Source organism: Notolepis coatsorum (genome assembly GCF_963971535.1).
Source record: "Notolepis coatsorum genome assembly, chromosome: 16".
NCBI classification, from domain to species: domain Eukaryota; kingdom Metazoa; phylum Chordata; class Actinopteri; order Aulopiformes; family Paralepididae; genus Notolepis; species Notolepis coatsorum.
Window position 1 is genome coordinate 94,101,615 of NC_140180.1, and position 22,987 is coordinate 94,124,601.

General features: G+C 43.1%; 1 protein-coding gene across 1 annotated transcript in view; it reads left to right on the plus strand.

The window, feature by feature from the left end:
- polr1a (RNA polymerase I subunit A) overlaps positions 1-22,987 on the plus strand; it is a 91,925-nt gene that overhangs the window by 39,574 nt on the left and 29,364 nt on the right. The window contains exons 14-26 of the mRNA XM_084331745.1: positions 1,710-1,817; positions 2,428-2,574; positions 3,115-3,306; positions 4,990-5,139; positions 11,988-12,171; positions 12,663-12,745; positions 15,411-15,569; positions 16,452-16,550; positions 16,911-17,063; positions 17,656-17,738; positions 18,724-18,889; positions 20,849-20,972; positions 22,627-22,724. Coding sequence (XP_084187871.1) covers positions 1,710-1,817; positions 2,428-2,574; positions 3,115-3,306; positions 4,990-5,139; positions 11,988-12,171; positions 12,663-12,745; positions 15,411-15,569; positions 16,452-16,550; positions 16,911-17,063; positions 17,656-17,738; positions 18,724-18,889; positions 20,849-20,972; positions 22,627-22,724 — 1,746 coding nt within the window. The remainder of the gene's footprint in view (positions 1-1,709; positions 1,818-2,427; positions 2,575-3,114; positions 3,307-4,989; positions 5,140-11,987; positions 12,172-12,662; positions 12,746-15,410; positions 15,570-16,451; positions 16,551-16,910; positions 17,064-17,655; positions 17,739-18,723; positions 18,890-20,848; positions 20,973-22,626; positions 22,725-22,987) is intronic.

Sequence of the window (22,987 nt, forward strand, 5' to 3'; positions counted from 1 at the left end):
CAGTCCTTCCATGTAGGCTAGAACGCAGTAGAACGCAGTGAATTATGACTCGGTAACCACTACAGTAACATCATGAAGTCTGCTATAAGCTATTCTCCCTCTCATGTGTGTGTCTTTATGCAAATCTTTATGCAGTTTTAAAGCACCTTGGCTTTGTTCTGAATGCACTTTGTTGTAATTATCCTACAGAGAAAAGAAAATGCACTTGACTTTAATGCACATTTTGTTGTATGCAAAGAGAAAATGTTTAAATCAGTCAGTCTGATTATTAATATTATTTAAGTTAAGTTTTGCCTTAATCATGTCTTTTTCGTTTGGGTGGGAAAACATAATTAGATTCTTTATAACACCAGAAATACAGGGCAACTATACACCAACACAGAAACCATGCTGGAGAAAATGTGGACAGGAAATAGCAAACCACACACACATATTCTGGGGATGTCGGATAATAAAGAACTATTGGGAAGAGATAGGAGAGATAATAAATGAAATAGTAGGATATGAAATACCCCAGACAGGCCAAGTATTGTATTTAGGGAACAGTTAACACAGGAAGGAATTCAGGGGGAAGACAAATACTTGATTAAGATATTATTAGTAGCAGCCAAGAAAGCATTGACGGAAATGTGGTATAGAGTAGAAGCACCGACGAGGGAACAATGCACAGAGATAGTAGGGGGAATACAGGAAATGGAGAGAATCACACATAGGCTGAGGCTCCAAGACGAGAAGTTTGAGTCAAAATGGGAGAAGTGGGAAGAGTATAGGAAGAAAAGAAACGACACAACATCACAGGAGAGTGAAAAGGAGACAAGAAGAGAAATAGAAATAGAAATGAAAATGAACTATGAAGGTACCAAAGAACCCATGTCACTTTATTCTTTTATATCTTTTTTTAAGTTAATTCATTTTAGGTCAACTCTTCATTTGATTTTGATATTATTTTCTACTATCAGCTATATCTTTTAGTTCTTATCTGTCTAATTGTATTGTACTGTCTTATAATTTTGACCGCCAATTGTAATGTTGTACGTGGATGTTTGTTTGTAAATCAAGAAACTGAAAAAAATCAGGTAGCTAAAAAAAAAAGAAAAATACATTATATATTTATTTATATTAATCATTTTCGGCCTTTCGGCATTCGGTTTTCGGCCAACTGTTTCCTATTTTCGGTATCGGTTTCGGCCAAGAATTTCCCATTCGGTGCATCCCTAGTTGTCATTGCAATTAGCATAGTTTAGCACAGTGTTTCCCAGTCTCGCCACACATTCTAGGCCCATTGTGGAGCCATGCAGAGATTTACAGCGCTCACTCACTCACTCACTCACTCACTCACTCACTCACTCACTCACTCACTCACTCACTCACTCACTCACTCACTCACTCACTCACTCACTTGAGAACCGCTGCTGTATAGCATTGTAGCCGCTACACATTTTCTGTTTGCTATTTTTCTTTATGGAGGACCAAAGTAAAACACGATCAAAAACCCAAAGCTTCTGTCTTTGTTACGATTAAGAAAACATTGAATAAAAGCAATAACATACCGGTGGTCGTGATAAATGGTGGTCACTGTCGTGGTGTCGGAGCGAGAGGCCGCAGGCTCTCCGGTGCCAGTTAACATGATATATATAGCATGACGTTATTGTTGAGATAATATACCATATTTTGCCAAACCCCTCACTCCACTCTTCCCTCTCTTCTAGGTGAAACGGCATATAAAGAATGGAGATGTTTTGTTGTTGAACAGACAACCGACGCTGCACAGACCTTCCATACAGGCTCACTCTGCGCGCATTTTACCAGGAGAAAAGGTATTAACCCCTGACCCTCCGTACAGGCTCAATGTGCTCGCATTTTACCAGGAGAAAAGGTATTAACCCCTGACCCTCCATGCAGGCTCACTGTGCCCGCATTTTACCAGGAGAAAAGGTATTAACCCCTGACCCTCCGTACAGGCTAGGCTCAACGAGAGAAAGTCCTCCCAACAGAGCTGGTTGGGTACGACCAGTGCTGCAAAATTCATAAAAAGCTACGGTCTCATTTCTAGAACATAAAATGTGATGGACACAAATGTAAAACAGTGCCCAAAGTTATCTTTCTTGTAGGCATGACTTTTTTGTTTCCTTTTTCTCTTATTCGTCATATTTAACAAGGTGCAGTTACCTCTTGATGGCCACAAGGTGCCACTCTTCCATAGTGTAGATTTAATCACAGATTAGAGTATTTAGTTCTGTGGTCTCTAGCTTGTATGCCAACTGTAAGAACAATATTAGTGATCTGTGTTTTAACCTACAGGTACTGAGGCTACATTATGCTAACTGTACGAATAATGTAATTTAACTGTTTTTAACCTACAGGTACTGAGGCTACATTATGCTAACTGTAAGAATAATGTTATTGAACTGTGTTTTTAACCTACAGGTACTGAGGCTACATTATGCTAACTGTAAGGCGTACAATGCTGACTTTGATGGAGATGAGATGAACGCTCACTTTCCCCAGAGTGAGCTGGGCAGAGCGGAGGCCTACACACTGGTCAGCACCGACCAGCAGTACCTGGTGCCTAAGGTAGGATACTGTACACACACACACACACACACACACACACACACACACACACACACACACACACACACACACACACACACACTCAGAAAACATGCAGTATTTGTGAATTGGACTGCTTTCGGTCTCTCCCCTATCTGACTGTCTCCCCCACTTTCTATCTCTCTCCCCCGATCCCTCCCTCTTTTTACCCCCTCTTCTGTCCCTCCATCTCCTCCTTCGTTCTCCCTCCCTCTGCTTCTCTCCATCCCTCTATCTCCCTCCTTCCTCTCTCCCTCTATACCTTACTCTCTCTCTCCCCCTTCTCTCTTTCTCTCCCTACCTCCATCCTACTTGCTCTCTCTCTCCCTCTCGCTCTATCTCTCCCTTTCTCCCTCTATCTCTCTCCCTCTATATCTCTATATATATATCCCTCTCGCTCTCTCTCTCTCCCCCCTCCCTCTCTCTCTCCCCCCCCCTCTCCCCCCCCCCCTTTCTCTCTCTCTCTCTCTCTCTCTCTCTCTCTCTCTCTCTCTCTCTCTCTCTCCCCCCCCCCCCCTCCAGGATGGTAAGCCGTTAGCAGGTCTGATTCAGGACCACATGGTCTCCGGGACCAGGATGACCCTCAGGGGTTGTTTCTTCAGCAGAGACCAGTACACTGAGCTGGTCTACAGGGGCCTGACGGACCGGCCGGGCAGGGTCCGGCTGTTACCTCCTGCTATACGCAAACCTAAAGCGCTGTGGACGGGGAAACAGGTGAACTTTGACCCCCAAGTCCCTTTGCCCCCAAGAGTCAGACTGTTCAATCCTCACACTTCTAACAGCTATGGGCTGGGAAAACCACGTAATCCCCTAACTCACCGTATGTACAGTCTTACAGATACAGTGTTTATACATATAATTAATAATTATAGAATTTGTGATGAATAGTTGAAGGGGTAGGAATTTTTAAAAGTGTATACTTCTTCCTACTCCTTTTTCGAACAGGGTAAACTATGATTTGTTTATCTGTTTCTTTTTTTGTTGTATTTTTTTATTATTATTATCTTTTGTATATTATATGTCAAATAACACTTTAAGTGCCGAAAACGTGTTTAGGCGTCTTTCCTAGCCAATGCTAAAGTTGCCGAGGACGCCCTAACTCGTCTTTAATATCAATATTTCAAAAATCTGTGATCGGAATCATATTTCCCCTCTGCAGCCTTCACACACAGTTCTGAGCTCCTCTCAATCCTCTAGCGGTTCAAGAGCGCCATCTGGTGGCCGATCGGCAGAAGCGCCAAACAGGAAGTCATGTGGATGAAGTGGTGATCACCCATATTACTTCCGGGCACTCGCTATAGTTCCCGGGACTCGAGCTCAACACAATACATAGCGATCCGTTGCCAATAACTCGATAAACAACATGATTTGGACGTATATACTATTATACAACCTGGAAATGGACCGGGTATTTCGACATCTCATAATGGAAAACTGTCTACCCCACGCTGATCGCCCAACGGCCCGCGGAGACTGGGGTGAGTTTTAGCGTGTAGTATTACCGTGTTCGACACTAACTGCTATGATGAACATTTGACCCACATTAGATGAATGGTATAACGTTGCCCACGGAATTATAAACGATCCCCCGCCCATCCGGTCATCATCAGATGATACGTAGAAACTTCTAGAAGCACGTCCATTTGAAATTTTTCATCTGGCACCGATCGCTACCAAACTGTATTTGATCATCAATATAATGCATTTGGGGCTATAAATTACGTTCTGGAGAAAGCTGCAGAAAGAGATGAAAACATACTTATACTTTAGATCATATTTTAGTATGAATATGTGAATGAAAAAGTTTAACGTTCATACACCCTGAACAATACATATAGGACATTGAATGGGCCCTAATAATGGCAATCTAGCAATAGAATTTAAAAAGTTATAGCCCTGCAAAGAAGGGGAACTTCTCCATAGACAAATAGAGCTGGCAACGGATGGTATATCATGAATTTAACCTTAGGCAATCAAAGTGTTAACAGATATATTTAAGTTTTTATACTTGTTCGAAAATAAAAATCTTTCATTCACTCATATGTTAACTTTAGCCCCTAACCTAGGCAAAGTCAAACTGTTAACAACCTACTGTACTCAAAACCTCACCCGCTATGGACTGAGAAAACAGGTGAACTTTATTCCTGTAGGAATCCTAACTTTTCTACAGAGTAAACAAATCTCACAGCCAGCTCTGTACATGTCGTCAGGCCAGAGGTTTAGCCCTGAACCAGCTTTCAGCTTTACAAAGGACTACACTGTGAAAGAAACATGACCTCTATCAACAAAGAATGTCTAATCGACCTACCATCGGGAATAAAGATTTTGATGTACTTTGGTATGATTTATGGGTAGAAAATGATATTCGTTAAGTGTCTGTATGTGTGTGTGTTGCAGGTGGTATCGACTCTCCTGCTGAATGTGATTCCAGACAAGGCGTTGCCTCTGAATCTCTGTGGGAGGTCTAAGATCCCCAGCAAGGCCTGGATTCAGGTCCCACCCAGAGCTGCGCCAGGATACAACCCAGAGACCATGTGTGACTCACAGGTACACACACACACACACACACACACACACACACACACACACACACACACACACACACACATTTAGAACAACAGGTAAACACCCACGTCATGTTAAAAGGCTTTTGGATTGAAATGAGAACCACAGGCATATTACTCTTAATTGAAGTACATTTGTACACTAGTCCCTGTGTTCAGTGTTGTATGGACGGGAAAGGTAAATGACCAGTGTTCTACACCGTGGCTTCGCCAGTTCTAAAAGCAAAAGCCCACAGTCCACGAGTGATGCAATACAGTCGCCTGCAATACAGTAGCCTGCTTCAAGTCGGTCTGTCTGTCTCCAGCTGTAAGTGATGATATGACGGTGTTAGATTTAGACCATAATCAGCCAGTATCACCTCTTCATCTGTGTTCGTGTAGTTTCTGTGTTGTGTTTATCTCTCGACCTTCTCATACTGGCTGTACATCATGGTCATCCCCCTTATATGCAATCCGTAATCATAAGAATTCGACACTGGCAACGTGATACCTTTCTTGGAAAACGTTGTTTATTCCATAAAAAAAGCCTCGTAATCAGATGTAAACCAGTTCTGTATTGTCCTTGAAAAGTCTTTGGAAGAAACTAAATTCATTATTCTAATGATCTCTCCTTTCACCCCGCTCGGTGGTCGTCGCGGCCTAGCTGTTATTCAAAAGCCTTCCCTGTTGTGCCACGTCAGTCCTCCCTTCCCCACGAGGGAAGGGGGGGGGGGAATCGTTTCAAAGTCTCTGATCAAGCTTCTTCTCGTCTGTGCCTCGTATCTGAATCTAACTTACACCCGGAAGAAACTCGCATCATAACGTCTTCGCCATAGCAACGACAGGGCCAGCCCCTCTTCTCGTTGCTATGTGACATGCTGTCTTTTGACCCAAATCACTATGGCACCTAGCTCCAAACCCGCCTGCTCTCAGTGCAATGTTTTGGTTACAAACCTGCTGAACGACCTTGGCATGCACACACACCCTGCTTGCTGCTAACACACTGACTCTCTCTGTTGTCGTCCTCCTCTGAGATGGCTATAAGTAGATGCTGTCATCCACCAATATTTTACATTATATACACATTGAAAAACATAGACATCCTTGGAGTTATTACTCACGACGTCCACTGTTTTGATTAGGGATGCACATATCTAGTGATGCACAATATATCGGCCGATATGGTCATTTAAAATTTGTACACATCGGGATAGGGCCGATATTATTATTTTCTTTTATAAAATATATATATATCTTTTTTTTTTATCTTTTTCAATTTTTTACATGTTTTGGTCTTAATTTAAATAGTTTCAAAATATCAGTCATTTCTGAAAATAAGTTACACGTTTAAAAAAAATAAGTTTTGGAAAATAGTTCTTTATTTGATTATCATAAAAACGTGTTTTCTATACAGAGATATCGACATCGGTAAATATCGGTATCGGCCAGAACAGCAATATTAATATCTGTTATCTGTATCGGCCACAATTTTCACATCGGTGCATCACTACACATATCCGATATTGATATCTGATATCGGCCCCCTGATATCACTAAAATAGCTGGATTGGGTATCGGTAAAAAAATATATATATATATCGAACATATATATATTTCTTTATAATAATAAATAAAATAAGAAATAACAATTCAGTCACTGATTCTTGAGAGTCGGGACAAAACACTTTTTAAATATTATATTTTGAGAATACACACTATATTGATTCGAGTTATATATTCATGTAGAGAAAGGTGCGGGCTCTACATAGAAAAACATTTTCAACAAATTCACATGTTTCCCTTTGAAACTTGATTTGTGTTAACTCCGTCAGACACACAAAAAAGTATATAATTCTAATTATTCCAATCCAACAAGAATCTAAAGTTCTGAAGTATGTTGTAATAGTGTTTAGTTACTCTGGTATGCAATAAAATATAATATATAAACCTCAGGTGTAATTTCACACTATTCTGAAAACCCAGAGTTAGAAATAATAGCATTTTCAAACTTTGTTTTTAATTTTGATATGATAAAAAAAGATCATTAAGTAAATAAGACACAAGAGGATGAAGATCTAATGCTCCTTTATTACTTAAACAACATAAACTGAAGAAGGGATTTGTATTTTCCCCAAGATTAACAAAAATAAACATCTGACGGTGTTGACAATGATCTGACGGTGTTGACGAGAAACTGACAGAGTTGACAAAATTGGATTTGCATCTCTGCTAAATTTTTTAAACAGATGGAAGTGACAATAATAAGGACTAATAACTCCTTGTCTTATACTGAACATTTTGTTAACTCAATTGCAATAAACAACAAACTTTACATACACTGTTTCCAACTATTACAAAATGCACCGTTTCCAACAACAAAAACAGTAATGGAGAACAGGACCCCTTCTTCTCGTCCCTGTTTTCATCTACCTCCTCTACACCACTTCCTGATCTCCAATTTCTCACCCACTTTTCCTTTCCTTCTGCATTTCTGATTAGTTTCACTATGATGTCTTGAACTGGGCAGAAACAGACATCCTTCTTGCCACATTTGGGCTGAACCTTTTCTGTTGGACCATGGGGATGCAGAAATTCCACTTTCACATCTTGTTGCTCATTATCCACATCGATGGTCTTGGCTAGCCACCAGTGGTCATCATATACTACTGCTAACCAGTCTCCATTACTAAGGCTGCTAACAGTCGTTACTGTCACCGTACCCTCAGGACCTTTCAAAGGTTCTTCGTCCAACTCCTCCATTACATCTTCCATCTCCATACCCTCTTCCATCTCATTTTCCATTTCCTCCCACAACATGGCCAGAGGTCTCTTCTTCCTTGCCCTCCGTGTATCACTCTGCTGTTCTCCTGGGTTGCCATGGTAATAGGAGGTAGCTGGGCAGAAGCACTGGCAATCCAACATCTCGCTGCAAAAGCAGGATAGTTGTCTGTTGTGGATCCTGTCCTTATGTGCGATGATCTGGTGTATTTGTCTTGTTGAGGGAACCGGTTTGAGAGGATTCATGAGAAGTGTGTCGTATCTTTGCCATTCAGACTGTTTGAGACCTTTTTGAAGAACATGTGTCCATCCGTCACATCATTTCCTCTCAGGACCAGGTTGTCAGCTGTTCTTTTTACTGTCTGGTGCGCCCTTACCATGAGAAGTGGGGAAGAAGTTCCACGTTGTCCTTTCAAACCCCAGTGTAGGTGGGATACCAGACAGAAGAAAAAAGTTCTTCTTGTTCTTGTTTGCTTGGACCATCAGACCAAAAGTGCACGGTGGTAACCTGTGGATATTTTGTCTTGATATCTTTTAGGACTTGATCCATTTGTGTCCAGATTGCCGCAGCATCCTGTCTCTTTGACTCTGACAGTGTGCACAACCCTGCATTTCCACCCTTAGTGTGGTATGGAGTGTTATCTGTGGCAGATTTTGTCCGAAATGGCAGGCCTGAACTTCAGCTTTATATTTGAATTTCCAGGATTCTGAAAAGTCAACATGGACGATTGCTGTATTCTCATCACAGGACTCAATTGTGTTGCTGTATTCTTTTGACTGGTTTCGCACTGAACACACATGTGTTGTGGTTTCCTTTCTGAGTTTTTGCTCATAGAGTTTGATGAGCTCTGAAAGGCTGCCCCGATGTTCGACGAGCTTAGTGTTGATGTCGATTCCATTGCGTGTGTCTTCTTGAACTCTCTCCCACTGCCTCCATTGAACATCGATTTTGTCTTGCTCTTGGGTTGTAACTGTACCTTTGTTTAGACATCGTGAGCAGGCGCGAAGAAGGCAGGCCTCACTTGCTGGAGAGCAACAAACTAATTGAAAACTGTCATCCAGTTTGTTTGACTTCACAACACCAGACATTTTAAGGACCTTGAGCATTAAGCATGCATTTTCATGTATTTGACACAGACATGTCTTTCCGATCAGATGCTTTTGGTGCTGTGACATAGAAGGGCCTCAGAGCACAGAATGAAGAATAGCTCAGCTTTACAGTGGGGTTCTTAATCTGGAACTCAGTGTGGAGGTTGAGCATGGAGTCTAGCAGGATCATTATCGGCCGCTTGATCTTGTTCCTGGTGATTGTGTCTTATCCGTCGTCACACGTGCAGAGTTCAGGAAGAAATCCTGAACAGTCTGTGTTATACCCTGTATTAATGTTGGCTTTTTCTGAGGCTGCTCCTTTTCTCTCATTAACTTGTAGGTTAACCCAAACTCTTTCATTTGTTGAAGAAGACGATACTTTTTAAGAATCGTGCCTGATGACACACTCAGTGCTGGTTTTTGGCACCGTGGGCCAAGAGTTTGTTTGTTTGTCTTCAGCTCTCTTCTGGGGATGTTTTTTTTTTATCTTTCTTCCCCTCCTTTTTCCCGATTTTTCTCCCATCCCACCCTTCCTGGTTGTTGCGTACTTTCCCCTACTGTTGGTCCGGGAGACCGGAGACTGTCACATGCTTTCCTCCGACGCATGTGCAGCCTGGGGCAGGCCAACCTGGCCGCGCAGGTTCTCACCGGGGAGAGTGTAGCGTGTGGGAGGCCACACTATCTCTCCTCAGTTCTAACCCTCGCTGAGCAGGCGCCCCGACCAAACTGTAGGGGTCGCTGTCCACAACGCCCAGGACCCACCCTTCAGCTTTCCCACCCCCTGATACAGCCAATTGTATCAGTGTGAGAGGCCAGCCAAGCTGATAGCAACGCCGGGAGCTGGATTCGAACAGGCGAATCCTAGTGTCTCCCGGTGTTGGTGACGAAAGTAATCTCCGTGCGCCACCTGCCCCCCCCCCTCTTCTGGGGATGTTGTGGAATAGAAGGGCCTTTTGGATTTTCGGATTCCTTACTTTGCTTCCTGATAGCATCTTCTTTGTTTCCGTGCCTGGAGAGTCCAGTGGTATTTGTAGCCTTTTTCCTGCGCATTATTGTTTTTATCAGGTTGTTTCGTTGCTTTGTTACATTTGTAATATTCTCTTTCACAGTTTTTATTTCTCTTGAATGCCTTTTTCGCATTTTACTTCGTTGCTTTTCCTGTCTGAGAGCACTGTCTGGCATTGTTATCTAGAATATCCTGATCTGATTTTTATCTGATCCTGATTTTTCTTGAACTCTACACTTGTGACAACTGATATAATTGAGACAACTAACTAGCAAAATATTATCCTGTTGATCACTCCATACCATAATGTATTACACTATGGATGGAAAGAGTCAGATAAAGGATGATGTAGCAATCTACAGTAGACACACATGGACCAGTCCTATATTAATAATTATTATAAAGATATTAAGATGAAATATCCACAGTTTACCACCGTTCACCTTTGCTCTGATGATCTAAGTAAACAGTATAAGAACAAGAATAACTTTTCTTCTGTCTTGTATCCCTACTGGGATATTAAAGGGCAACATGGAACTCCTTCCCTGCTCTATAAGAGGCAAGAGTGTAGATGTTTGGTAGTGAAAACTACACACTGCACCATTATGATTTTACATCAATCAATCAACCACGTAGACAAGTGATATATTTATATTTATGTATTAAGACATGTGCTGGGAAAGTAAGACAATTATTCAATAAGCAGACCACAGCCTCCCCATGCTCTAAAAGTCAGAAGTGTATTGTAATGCATGCTATTATATGCACACTTCTGTGCAGATACAACTCTGAAATAACATTTAAATCCTTTACCATGTTCAAAAATAGTATAATAATAGCATATTATGAGGTTATTGATGGATTTGTCAACTCTGTCAGCTTACACGTCAACTCCGTCAGACACAAAATCTGACGGAGTTGATGTCTGACGGAGTTGACAAAAAGGCACACATTTTCCCTCCAAGCCTGTATTGTGCATTGCAGCTAGCATTTTTTTTGGCAGTTGCTAGCTGTCTTAATAATCTCACTGAAACACTTGAATTCAATCCACTATTGTTTTTTAAAAGTATAATAACGGAGAGATGGTGTTGACATGTTCCAGCTGTGACCATAGGAATATTGACATTGTTTGTCTAAAATATCAAAAAGTATCAAATTTACCAGATCATGTGTGGTAGTGTTGCATTCACCACAGGCAGGGAAAGGAAAAGGGGTCCTCAGGGATAGAGCTGGCCATGCTATTGCCTGATTTAATTAGGTTTATGAAAAAGTCTGACGGAGTTGACATAAACTGAGGACACAACTTTGATAGGCAGATTTCTATGGAAAATATTATTTGAGTTTCATGGCATGCATTGTTTTATACATTTATAACCCTTATCCTTGATTTGATATGTATGTTTTCACAAGTGGAGAGGTTTTTCAAGCTTTTTTGGGCTGGTCAATAATGTGACCCTTGCTGAGGACAAGAAAATTAACATGGGAGCTTCTAACCACAGATTATACATTTAAACAAATATCCCCCAAAAAACAAATATATGTGCTAAAACATAACATCAGTATACACAATACCTTTAGATTGAACTTTGTGAGTATGTCAATCATTATTAATTTCTTTATTTTTGATATAAATTAGACTTTTCTATGTAGGACATGTTTTGTCCCGACTCTCAAGAATCAGTGCAGTACATTTATATCTGTGTTCATTTGTTACATTTAGTTTCACTATGTTAGGAAAGTAATGTTTTAAGTCAAGCCTGGTGTTGCCTTGCACAAAATAATGATCCCAGTCTCTTCCACACAGTGAGGCATACAGTTTATTAATTGAACAATGGGTATCTGATCGGTACTCTGTATCGGCCGATACCCAAAGCCAGGTATCGGTATCGAAAATCGGGACTGAAAAAGTCAGATTGGTGCATCCCTAGTTTTTATTGTTGTTTATTTGTTTGTTTGTTTGTTTGTTTCCCTCTCCCCAGGTGGTGATCCGCCAGGGGGAGCTGCTGGTGGGGGTCCTGGACAAAGCCCACTACGGCTCCTCAGCCTATGGGCTGGTCCACTGCTGCTACGAGCTGTACGGAGGGCAGACCAGCGGGAAGCTACTGAGCTGTCTGGCCAGACTCTTCACTGCTTACCTGCAGCTGTACCGAGGCTTTACCATGGGTGGGTCTGTCTGTCTGTCTGTCTGTCTGTCTGTCTGTCTGTCTGTCTGTCTGTCTGTCTGTCTGTCTGTCTGTCTGTCCGTCCGTCCGTCCGTCCGTCCGTCCGTCCGTCCGTCCGTCCGTCCGTCTCTTCCCCTCTCTCTGTATCTATCTATCTCTGTCTCTCTCTGACTATATCTCTGACTATTTCTCTATCTCTATCTATCTCTCTCTCTTTCTCTGACTATAGCTCTGTTTCTATCTCTCCGCCTCTCTCTCTCTCTGCCATTACCTATACACAAATGTATATATGCTATGAATATGATAACATGCGAGGAAAGTTCATACCTCATTTTATGAGATACAAACAGCTTTTGGAGACACCTGCCATCGCTGGAGACACCTGTCGTCGTTATAAAGTGTCTGATCTCTCGGACGTTCTGTTGTGATCACCTACACATACTAGTCTTCTCACTGTGTGTGTGTGTGTGTGTGTGTGTGTTGTGTGTGTAGGTGTGGAGGACATCCTTGTGAAACTGAGAGCCAACACAGAGAGGAGGAAGATCATCGAAGACTCACTCGACTGTGGAACGACGGTAAGGTTTTTATAAATCATTTGATTTAAGCAGAAGCTAGAGGCAGGAGGACGTCTTATTATCTTTTAATCCATGACTTTTATTCCAGAGAATCTTCTAGAGGTGTTTTCCAGTGCGCCTCCTGTCCTGGAAAGCACCTCTAGACGATTCACTGGAATAAAAGTCATGGGTTAAAAGATGCATCTCTGGCTTTTAAGAATGGATATCTGGACTGTTCAATGGCATGATTTTACCAGCCTTACACATCAACGTACTGTACAACAAGCCAGCAGGACGGGTACAACTCTGGCACCTACTTGTAACACCCGTTGTTGAATGGCCTCAAAGTGCATGTAACGCCGTCAATCACAATTTAGGGGCGTACCAAGCGCTGGCACTATATAAATCCACTATGTGTGAGATTTAAACTACGCAGACCTCTGGGGAAGATTCCCTAAACGTTGATGACAATGGATATCCTCACTCTAAGGCCAAATAAATACACTTGATTATTCAATAATGCTTTAACTAGTCTTCTATGATTAATTCCTAACTGAAATGACAAGACAATTCGATCTAAATCTGGAGTACCGGTAACCAGAGATATTGATCTCTTAACCTGTTCCACCCCAGGTGAAAATCTGCATAAAATGTATACCTAGGTAAATGGAATATTGCTCCACTTCTACAAGGGCTATTTGCATATTCTTGGTATCTAGGTACATCTATGGACCTCAGTGAATGTATTCACAGTGTCAGAAACATTGTGTCTATTACTAGGCTTGCTTAAATTGTGACAAAGGAGAATATGAATTATGATTTATCTTTGCATCTTTGACAGTGAATAACACCATGATAGTAATGACCAAACTTAAAAAACTGCCTCGTTCAGTACCCTCTTGAGATCATGTGTACAAAAAATCTAAGGAAATTAATAAAGGGAAGATGATAAAACCGAAGGTTCTGTAGATACAGTACTGAATTCTCCCATCCGGACCAATGCAATTTGAAATATTATTATAGAATATAGAATAGATGCTTATACATTACCTTATTATAGCCAATTCGCACATTTATATACATATACATATATTATCTTTCAAATGCCCAAGTTCAATTTGGATTTAGTATCACCAGGCCTGCGTGCATAAGAACAGATAATGATATCTACTGTAATGTACTGTACTTTTTTATTTTCACCACAGTGCAACCATTTTGAAACTAATTTCAGATCTAATTGTTGCTACATGCTAACAATAGGGAGGAGAAACTAACTGCGTTTCAATATTTGTCAAAAACGTTACCTTCTGTGGCTTATTATCCCGAATAATAACAGTTATTGATATTATTCATTCAGAACGCTGAAGTTTGAACCTCCACTGAACCTGCCAGGAAGTGAAGTTCGAAAAAATTCCAACGCTGATCGGCAGCTATGCATCCCCTCCACAAAGTGGCCGCAAAAAAACTACAATTCCCATGGTTAAAATTTTCAAAATGGTCACCGTCCTCCCGGTAGACTTCAGTAAATCGAAAACTTAAAACGATATGACACTTTTAACCTATTGCTAAACTAACGTATTGATGATAATATACATACTTGAAAACATTTGATTTTAAAATCGCAAATATCGAAAAATCGATAAATATGGATATATGATCATAATGTCATTTAAACCCGGTACCGACCCCGTGGGTTTCATTCAGCGCCATTCACGAGAAAAGTCGGGTTAACTCGCCATGCGTTGAGCGCCAATCACGAGAAAAGTCGGGTTTTAATCGTTATTTCTTTTATTCGCTATATCCATTCATTTTTCATCCATCCAGCCTGATGTTATCATTGGGAATGGGTCTGAGCTCGCAAAAGGCCAATACCGCCGCCTAACGCCTTCCGGCCGGTATTGCACATAATTGGAATCCCTCCCTCTTAGGCTGTACGCTGATCTATGAAGTCCGGTCCAGGTTTCCCTTCTCGGGCATGCAGTATCCTTATAACACATGGACTGGGGAGACTGGGAGCAGCGTGGATTATGCGTTTTGGACATATAACGTTGGATCAATAAACGCTATCAATATTTGAAATGGCGATCAGGAATTGGATTAATCTTTTTGCAGTACATCAGATGTGAGGTAAGGACTCTATGTTACCAATCTTGGGTTAATCCGATGTTTCTTTCATAACGATCACGCATGTGTGTGTGTGTGTGTGTGCGTGTGGTTGGCTGTGACCAAGGCACGGAGAAGCGACTTTTCAGCCCCCGCTTCTGTTCGTGCACGAGGACACATATAATACTGATAATCTAGCATTATTTTTAGAACGATTCATAAATCAAGCGACAAATGGCACGATTTCTAAGGAAATGCATTGAAGCGCGGTTTGCTCGGGTTTCTTGAGATTAGACGGAATAGCTCTGGAACTATTCACTATTCACCATGGTATAAAACGGAAATGTATGTATGAAAAAATGATCAGTTTTTTGCATGTTGACTGGAAGAAACTCACTGACAATCGACGTGTTTATTAGATCCATAGCTATAATATTTCATATAGTTTTAGCACTCGCAAACACGGCATTCTCCCCATTGCATTACAGCGATGGCGTTCTAACCAGAAGGTAAACAGCGCCCCCTTGGCGTCCATTGAGTTAAGTCCTCATCAGACCAATCGATATGATTGACCTCCCGACAGGCCCTCCAGCTAGCGTTCAACCTCCCCCCCGACGTGAGTCAAAAGGAGGCCCAGAGCCGCTGGCAGGACGCCCACCTTGCCCCCGACCAGAGAGACTTCAGCATGGCCGACCAGAAGTTCAAAGAGGTCGCCAATCAAATCAACAACCGCATCAACAAGGTAACAATTTAATGTAATGTATACTATAATTAGTATAATATAATGTGTGTCTATGTAGGTGTGTAATAATGTGTAACATGTGTATGTAGGTGTGTAATAATGTGTAATATGTGTCTATGTAGGTGTGTAATAATGTATAATGTGTGTCTATGTAGGTGTGTAATAATGTGTAACATGTGTGTGTAGGTGTGTAATAATGTGTAACATGTGTGTGTAATAATGTGTAACATGTGTGTGTAATAATGTGTAACGTGTGTGTGTAGGTGTGTAATAATGTGTAACGTGTGTATGTAGGTGTGTAATAATGTGTAATGTGTGTATGTAGGTGTGTAATAATGTGTAACATGTGTGTGTAATAATGTGTAACGTGTGTATGTAGGTGTGTAATAATGTGTAACGTGTGTATGTAGGTGTGTAATAATGTGTAATGTGTGTATGTAGGTGTGTAATAATGTGTAACGTGTGTGTGTAGGTGTGTAATAATGTGTAACGTGTGTGTAATAATGTGTAACGTGTGTGTGTAGGTGTGTAATAATGTGTAACATGTGTGTGTAGGTGTGTAATAATGTGTAACATGTGTGTGTAGGTGTGTAATAATGTGTAACATGTGTGTAGGTGTGTAATAATGTGTAACATGTGTGTGTAGGTGTGTAACATGTGTGTGTAGGTGTGTAATAATGTGTAACGTGTGTGTGTAGGTGTGTAATAATGTGTAACGTGTGTGTGTAGGTGTGTAATAATGTGTAACGTGTGTGTAGGTGTGTAATAATGTGTAACATGTGTGTGTAGGTGTGTAATAATGTGTAACATGTGTGTGTAGGTGTGTAATAATGTGTAACATGTGTGTGTAGGTGTGTAATAATGTGTAACATGTGTGTGTAGGTGTGTATGCCCCTTGGTCTCCACACCTCCTTCCCAGACAATAACCTGCAGCTCATGGTCCAGTCTGGAGCTAAAGGGTCTACTGTCAACACCATGCAGGTAATGCACACACACACACACACACACACACACACACATACACATACACATACACATACACACACACACACACATTGATACAGAGAGAAAGAGAGAGGACAGCTCGGCCCAGAGAGAGAGAGATACATATGCACACACATAGCTCCACACTCTCGCATGTGCACACACACACACACACACACACACACACACACACACACACACACACACACACACACACACACACACACACACACATACATATATATATCCACGTTTCACCTAGTAGTACAATACACAAGTTGAATGAAATTATAGAATAAGTATTCAATCGTATACAAATGCACACAGATTATAATCTCAAGCTCTCTCTCCGTATAGATTTCCTGTCTGCTGGGTCAGATCGAGTTGGAGGGCCGGCGCCCGCCCCTGATGCCTTCTGGGAAGTCGTTGCCATGCTACCAGCCTTATGACCCGGCACCAAGCGCCGGCGGATTTATCTCCGGGCGCTTTCTCACTGGGATCAAACCTCAGGTAACATGTTTGTGTAATGTGTTCGTGTGCATAGATCTATGTGTGTGTGCGTGCGTGCGTGCACGTGTGTGTGTTGGTAGATGGATCTATGTGTGTCTATGCTCCAATTGACCATAGTCACACGTGGCCATTTTGCTCTCATGTCATGCTCAGGTTGGGATTTCCTATAGGTGGGAACCGGTTGGAAAGAAATCCCAACCTGAGCATGACATAGGAACAAAATGGCCGCCGTGTGTGAATATGGTCAATACACCTTTATTGCTAACAAGGACACACGTTCTCATGGAGGAACTGCCGTTGACCACATCAGGTCAACACTTGGCAGGAAATGAGAAGGAATGTGGAGCCAACATGGCTTCCACTGAGCGGACTGTATATGGAATTGTGGAGCCAACATGGCTTCCACTGAGCGGACTGTACATGGAATGTGGAGCCAACATGGCTTCCACTGAGAGGACTGTATATGGAATGTGGAGCCAACATGGCTTCCACTGAGCAGACTGTATATGGAATGTGGAGCCAACATGGCTTCCACTGAGCGGACTGTATGTGGGTTATTATCCTCACCATGGTTATGTTGTATCTTCTCCAGGAGTTCTTCTTCCACTGCATGGCGGGCCGAGAGGGCCTGGTAGACACAGCTGTCAAAACGTCTCGATCCGGATACTTGCAGAGGTAACTACAGCCCTGCAGTAAACCTAACCCTCATCTTCATCCTCACCCTCATCTTCAAGTGCACCGGTCTATATAGAATATTGATAGCCTTCTCTCTGTTATAGTGACATAGAAAACTAAACTAAAGGCAGGGGAGATGAGCCCAGATAACACTGCTCTTAATAGTAGAATCTCCTTTCCTCTTCCTCCTTTCACCCTCCTCTCCTCTCTCGCCCTCCCCTGTCCCACCCTCTCCCCCTTTTCCTCATCTCCTCTCCTCTCTGCCTCCTCTCCTCTTCTCCTCTCTCTGCCTCCCCTGTCCCACCCTCTCCCCCTTTTCCTCCTCTCCTCTCCGCCTCCTCTCCTCTCTGTCTCCACTGGCCAACCCTCTCCCCTTTTCCTCCTCTCCTCTCTCTCCCTCCCCTGTCCCACCCTCCCCCCCTTTTCCTCCTCTCATCTCTTCTCCCTCCCCCTCTCCTCTATCTGCCTCCCTTGTTCCATCACTTCCTCCTCTCCTCTTCTCCTCTCATCACTTCTCCCTCCTATCCTCTATCTGCCTCCCCTGTCCCATCATCTCCCCCTTTTCCTCCTCTTCCTCTCCTCTCCTCTCATCTCTTCTCCATCCTCTCCCCCTTTTCCTCCTCTCCTCTCTGCCTCCCCTGTCCCATCCTTTCCCCATCTCCTCTTCTCCTCTCATCTCTTCTCCCTCCTCTTCCCCGTTTCCTCCTCCCCTCTCTCTGCCTCCCCTGTCCCATCGTCTCCCCCTTTTCCTCATCTTCCTCTCATCCTTTCTTCTCCCTCCTCCCCATTTTCCTCCTCTCCTCTTCCCCTCCTCCTCTCTTCGCCTATCATCTATTCTCCCTCCTCTCCCCCTTTTCCTCTCTCCTCTCCTCTCCTCTCCTCTCCTCTCCTCTCCTCTTCTCTTCTCTTCTCTTCTCTTCTCTTCTCTTCTCTTCTCTTCTCTTCTCTTCTCTTCTCTTCTCCTCTCCTCTCTCCTCCTCTGTAGATGTGTGATAAAGCATCTGGAGGGTTTGGTGGTGCAGTATGACCTGACGGTGCGTGACAGCGATGGTTCCGTGGTCCAGTTTCTGTACGGAGAGGACGGTCTGGACATCCCCAAGATCCAGTTCCTCCAGCCACGACAGTTCTCCTTCATAGAGGACAACTACGAGGTAACAGTTCTCCTTCATAGAGGACAATTACGAGGTAACAGTTCTCCTTCATAGAGGACAACTACGAGGTAACAGTTCTCCTTCATAGAGGACAACTACGAGGTAACAGTTCTCCTTCATAGAGGACAACTACGAGGTAACAGTTCTCCTTCATAGAGGACAACTATGAGGTAACAGTTCCCCTTCATAGAGGACAACTATGAGGTAACAGTTCTCCTTCATAGAGGACAACTATGAGGTAACAGTTCCCCTTCATAGAGGACAACTACGAGGTAACAGTTCTCCTTCATAGAGGACAACTATGAGGTAACAGTTCCCCTTCATAGAGGACAACTACGAGGTAACAGTTCCCCTTCATAGAGGACAACTATGAGGTAACAGTTCTCCTTCATAGAGGACAACTACGAGGTAACAGTTCTCCTTCATAGAGGACAACTACGAGGTAACAGTTCCCCTTCATAGAGGACAACTATGAGGTAACAGTTCTCCTTCATAGAGGACAACTACGAGGTAACAGTTCTCCTTCATAGAGGACAACTATGAGGTAACAGTTCTCCTTCATAGAGGACAACTACGAGGTAACAGTTCCCCTTCATAGAGGACAACTACGAGGTAACAGTTCTCCTTCATAGAGGACAACTACGAGGTAACAGTTCCCCTTCATAGAGGACAACTACGAGGTAACAGTTCTCCTTCATAGAGGACAACTATGAGGTAACAGTTCTCCTTCATAGAGGACAACTACGAGGTAACACGTGCACTGACACATGAAGTATAACCTGACAGTAGCTGCCCCTTCTTTTAACCCCTCCTGCTCCTTCTAACCCCACCCCTCTATACTGTCTCCTCCTTCTAACCCCACCCCTCTATACTGTCTCCTCCTTCTAACCCCACCCCTCTCTACTGCCTCCTCCTTCTAACCCCACCCCTCTCTACTGTCTCCTCCTTCTAACCCCACCCCTCTCTACTGTCTCCTCCTTCTAACCCCACCCCTCTCTACTGCCTCCTCCTTCTAACCCCACCCCCCTCTACTGTCTCCTCCTTCTAACCCCACCCCTCTCTACTGTCTCCTCCTTCTAACCCCACCCCTCTCTACTGTCTCCTCCTTCTAACCCCACCCCTCTATACTGTCTCCTCCTTCTAACCCCACCCCTCTATACTGTCTCCTCCTTCTAACCCCACCCCTCTCTACTGCCTCCTCCTTCTAACCCCACCCCTCTCTACTGTCTCCTCCTTCTAACCCCACCCCTCTATACTGTCTCCTCCTTCTAACCCCACCCCTCTATACTGTCTCCTCCTTCTAACCCCACCCCTCTATACTGTCTCCTCCTTCTAACCCCACCCCTCTATACTGGCTCCTCCTTCTAACCCCACCCCTCTCTACTGTCTCCTCCTTCTAACCCTACCCCTCTATACTGTCTCCTCCTTCTAACCCCACCCCTCTATACTGTCTCCTCCTTCTAACCCCACCCCTCTATACTGTCTCCTCCTTCTAACCCCACCCCTCTATACTGTCTCCTCCTTCTAACCCCACCCCTCTCTACTGTCTCCTCCTTCTAACCCCACCCCTCTCTACTGTCTCCTCCTTCTAACCCCACCCCGCTCTACTGTCTCCTCCTTCTAACCCCACCCCTCTCTACTGTCTCCTCCTTCTAACCCCACCCCTCTATACTGTCTCCTCCTTCTAACCCCACCCCTCTCTACTGTCTCCTCCTTCTAACCCCACCCCTCTCTACTGTCTCCTCCTTCTAACCCCACCCCGCTCTACTGTCTCCTCCTTCTAACCCCACCCCTCTCTACTGTCTCCTCCTTCTAACCCCACCCCGCTCTACTGTCTCCTCCTTCTAACCCCACCCCTCTCTACTGTCTCCTCCTTCTAACCCCACCCCTCTCTACTGTCTCCTCCTTCTAACCCCACCCCTCTCTACTGTCTCCTCCTTCTAACCCCACCCCTCTCAGGTGATCATGAAGTCCCAGGGTCTGGATGCGGTTTTGTCGCGGTTGGATCCCCAGGCTGCCAGTCAACACTTCACAGCCATCCAGCGCTGGCACACAAAGAGAGAGGGCGTGTGCCCGCGCAAAGGTACTTTAATGTATAATATGGTTATTAGAGGGCGTGTGCCTGCGCAAAGGTACTTTAATGTATAATATGGTTATTAGAGGGCGTGTGCCCGCGCAAAGGTACTTTAACACTTTAATCGCCGGAGACGCCGAAACTCGTCATTCCCCGCCATGCTCATTCTGCCGAAGACGCCGTAACACGTCTTTGATATCAATATTTCAAAAATCTGTCATCATATTTCTCCCCCGGGGACCTGAGATATACTGCTGAGCTCCACTCAACTCTCTAACGGTTCAAGAGCGCCATCTGGTGGCCGATCGGCAGATCGCCCAACAGGAAGTGATCTGTGGATGAAGTGGTGCTCACCCATATTTCGTCCGGGCACTCACTATCGTTAGAGGGACTCCATCTTGACACAGTGAACACCGATCGGTGCAAATAACTCGATAAACAACATGATTTGGACGTATATACTATTATACAACCTGGAAATGGATCGGGTATTTATACATCCCATAATAGGAATATCTCTGCTCCACGCTCATCGCCCAACGGCCCGAGGAAGCTACGGTAAGATTCAGCGTTTTTTTTAACGTGTTCCATATAAACTGCTCTGATGATCATATCACCCACACTATGAATGATATAACGTTGCCCACGGAATTATAAACGACCCCCTGCCCATCCGGTCAACATCAGATGATAAGTAGTAACTCCTAGAAGCACATCCAGTTGAAATTTTTTATCTCGCACAGATTCCTACCAAACTGTATTTGATCATCAATATAATGCATTTAGGGCTATAAATCAAGTTCTGGAGAAAGCTGCAGAAAACGATAAAAACATACTTATACTTTAGACCGTATTTTAGTATGAATATGTGAATGAAAAAGTATAACATTGCTACACCCTGAACAATAGATATAGGACGACAGCACCAAGGCTCTGGAACGCTCTCCCCCTGGACCTGCGAACTGCCCCCTCTGAGAACTCTTTTAAAAAACAACTAAAAACACATTTGTTCAGGCAGGCTTTTGATCACACATAGGCGCCTTTTTCTTGTCCTCACTGTTCTATAGTGTTGTTTTAATTAGTGACTCATGATTTTAACCAAATTCTTTTATTCTACTTTTTCTATCTGGTTTCACTGTTTTTAACTGCTGTTTGTCTATTGTCATTTATTTCTGGTTTTTGTTTTTATTGTGTTTTTATATTAACCTGTAGTGTAAAGCACCCTGTGCATTCGTGCTGTGAAGGGTGCTATATAAATAAAGGTCATTCATTCATTCATTCAGGACATTGAATGGGCCATAATAATGTCAATTTAGCAATACAATTTAAAAAGTTATAGCCCTGCAAAGAAGGGGAACTTCTCCATAGACAAATAGAGCTGGCCAGGGATGGTAAATTATGAATTTAACCATGGCGATCAAAGTGTTAATGTATAATATGGTTATAAGAGGGAGTGTGCCCGCACAAAGGTACTGTGAAGAAAACTCCCATTGGTTTAAACAGAATGAATAGAAAAAATATATATATATATTTTTTTATAAAAATGTTTAAATTCGAATGTTGATTTTGAATGCCAATGTAATGAACGAAGGTCCGAAGGTTCGAACGTTTGGGCTCAGCCCTACAGGACAGTAATAATGTGTATCCTCTCTCTGTGTATCAGGGGGCTTCCTGCTCTTCTCTCAGAAGAAACTGGCCAAAGCTAAACAGGATGAAGACGGAGGGGTGGCAGTTAACGGCAGACAGCCTACCACACTAGATGTAGGCACACACACACGCACAGACGCACACACACAGACGCACACACAGACACACAGACGCACGCACACACACACAGACGCATGCACGCACACACACACACACACAGAGATATACTGTACCTTGAAAAGTATCTGTATTCAATACCATTGTTTATAGCACAGGGGGAAGAAATATGTTACCAAGGCAACATGGCTTTTATATTGAAGTTATAAAGCTCCATGCTCACAAGTTTACTGGGAGGAGAGCTGTTGGCTATAGTACAG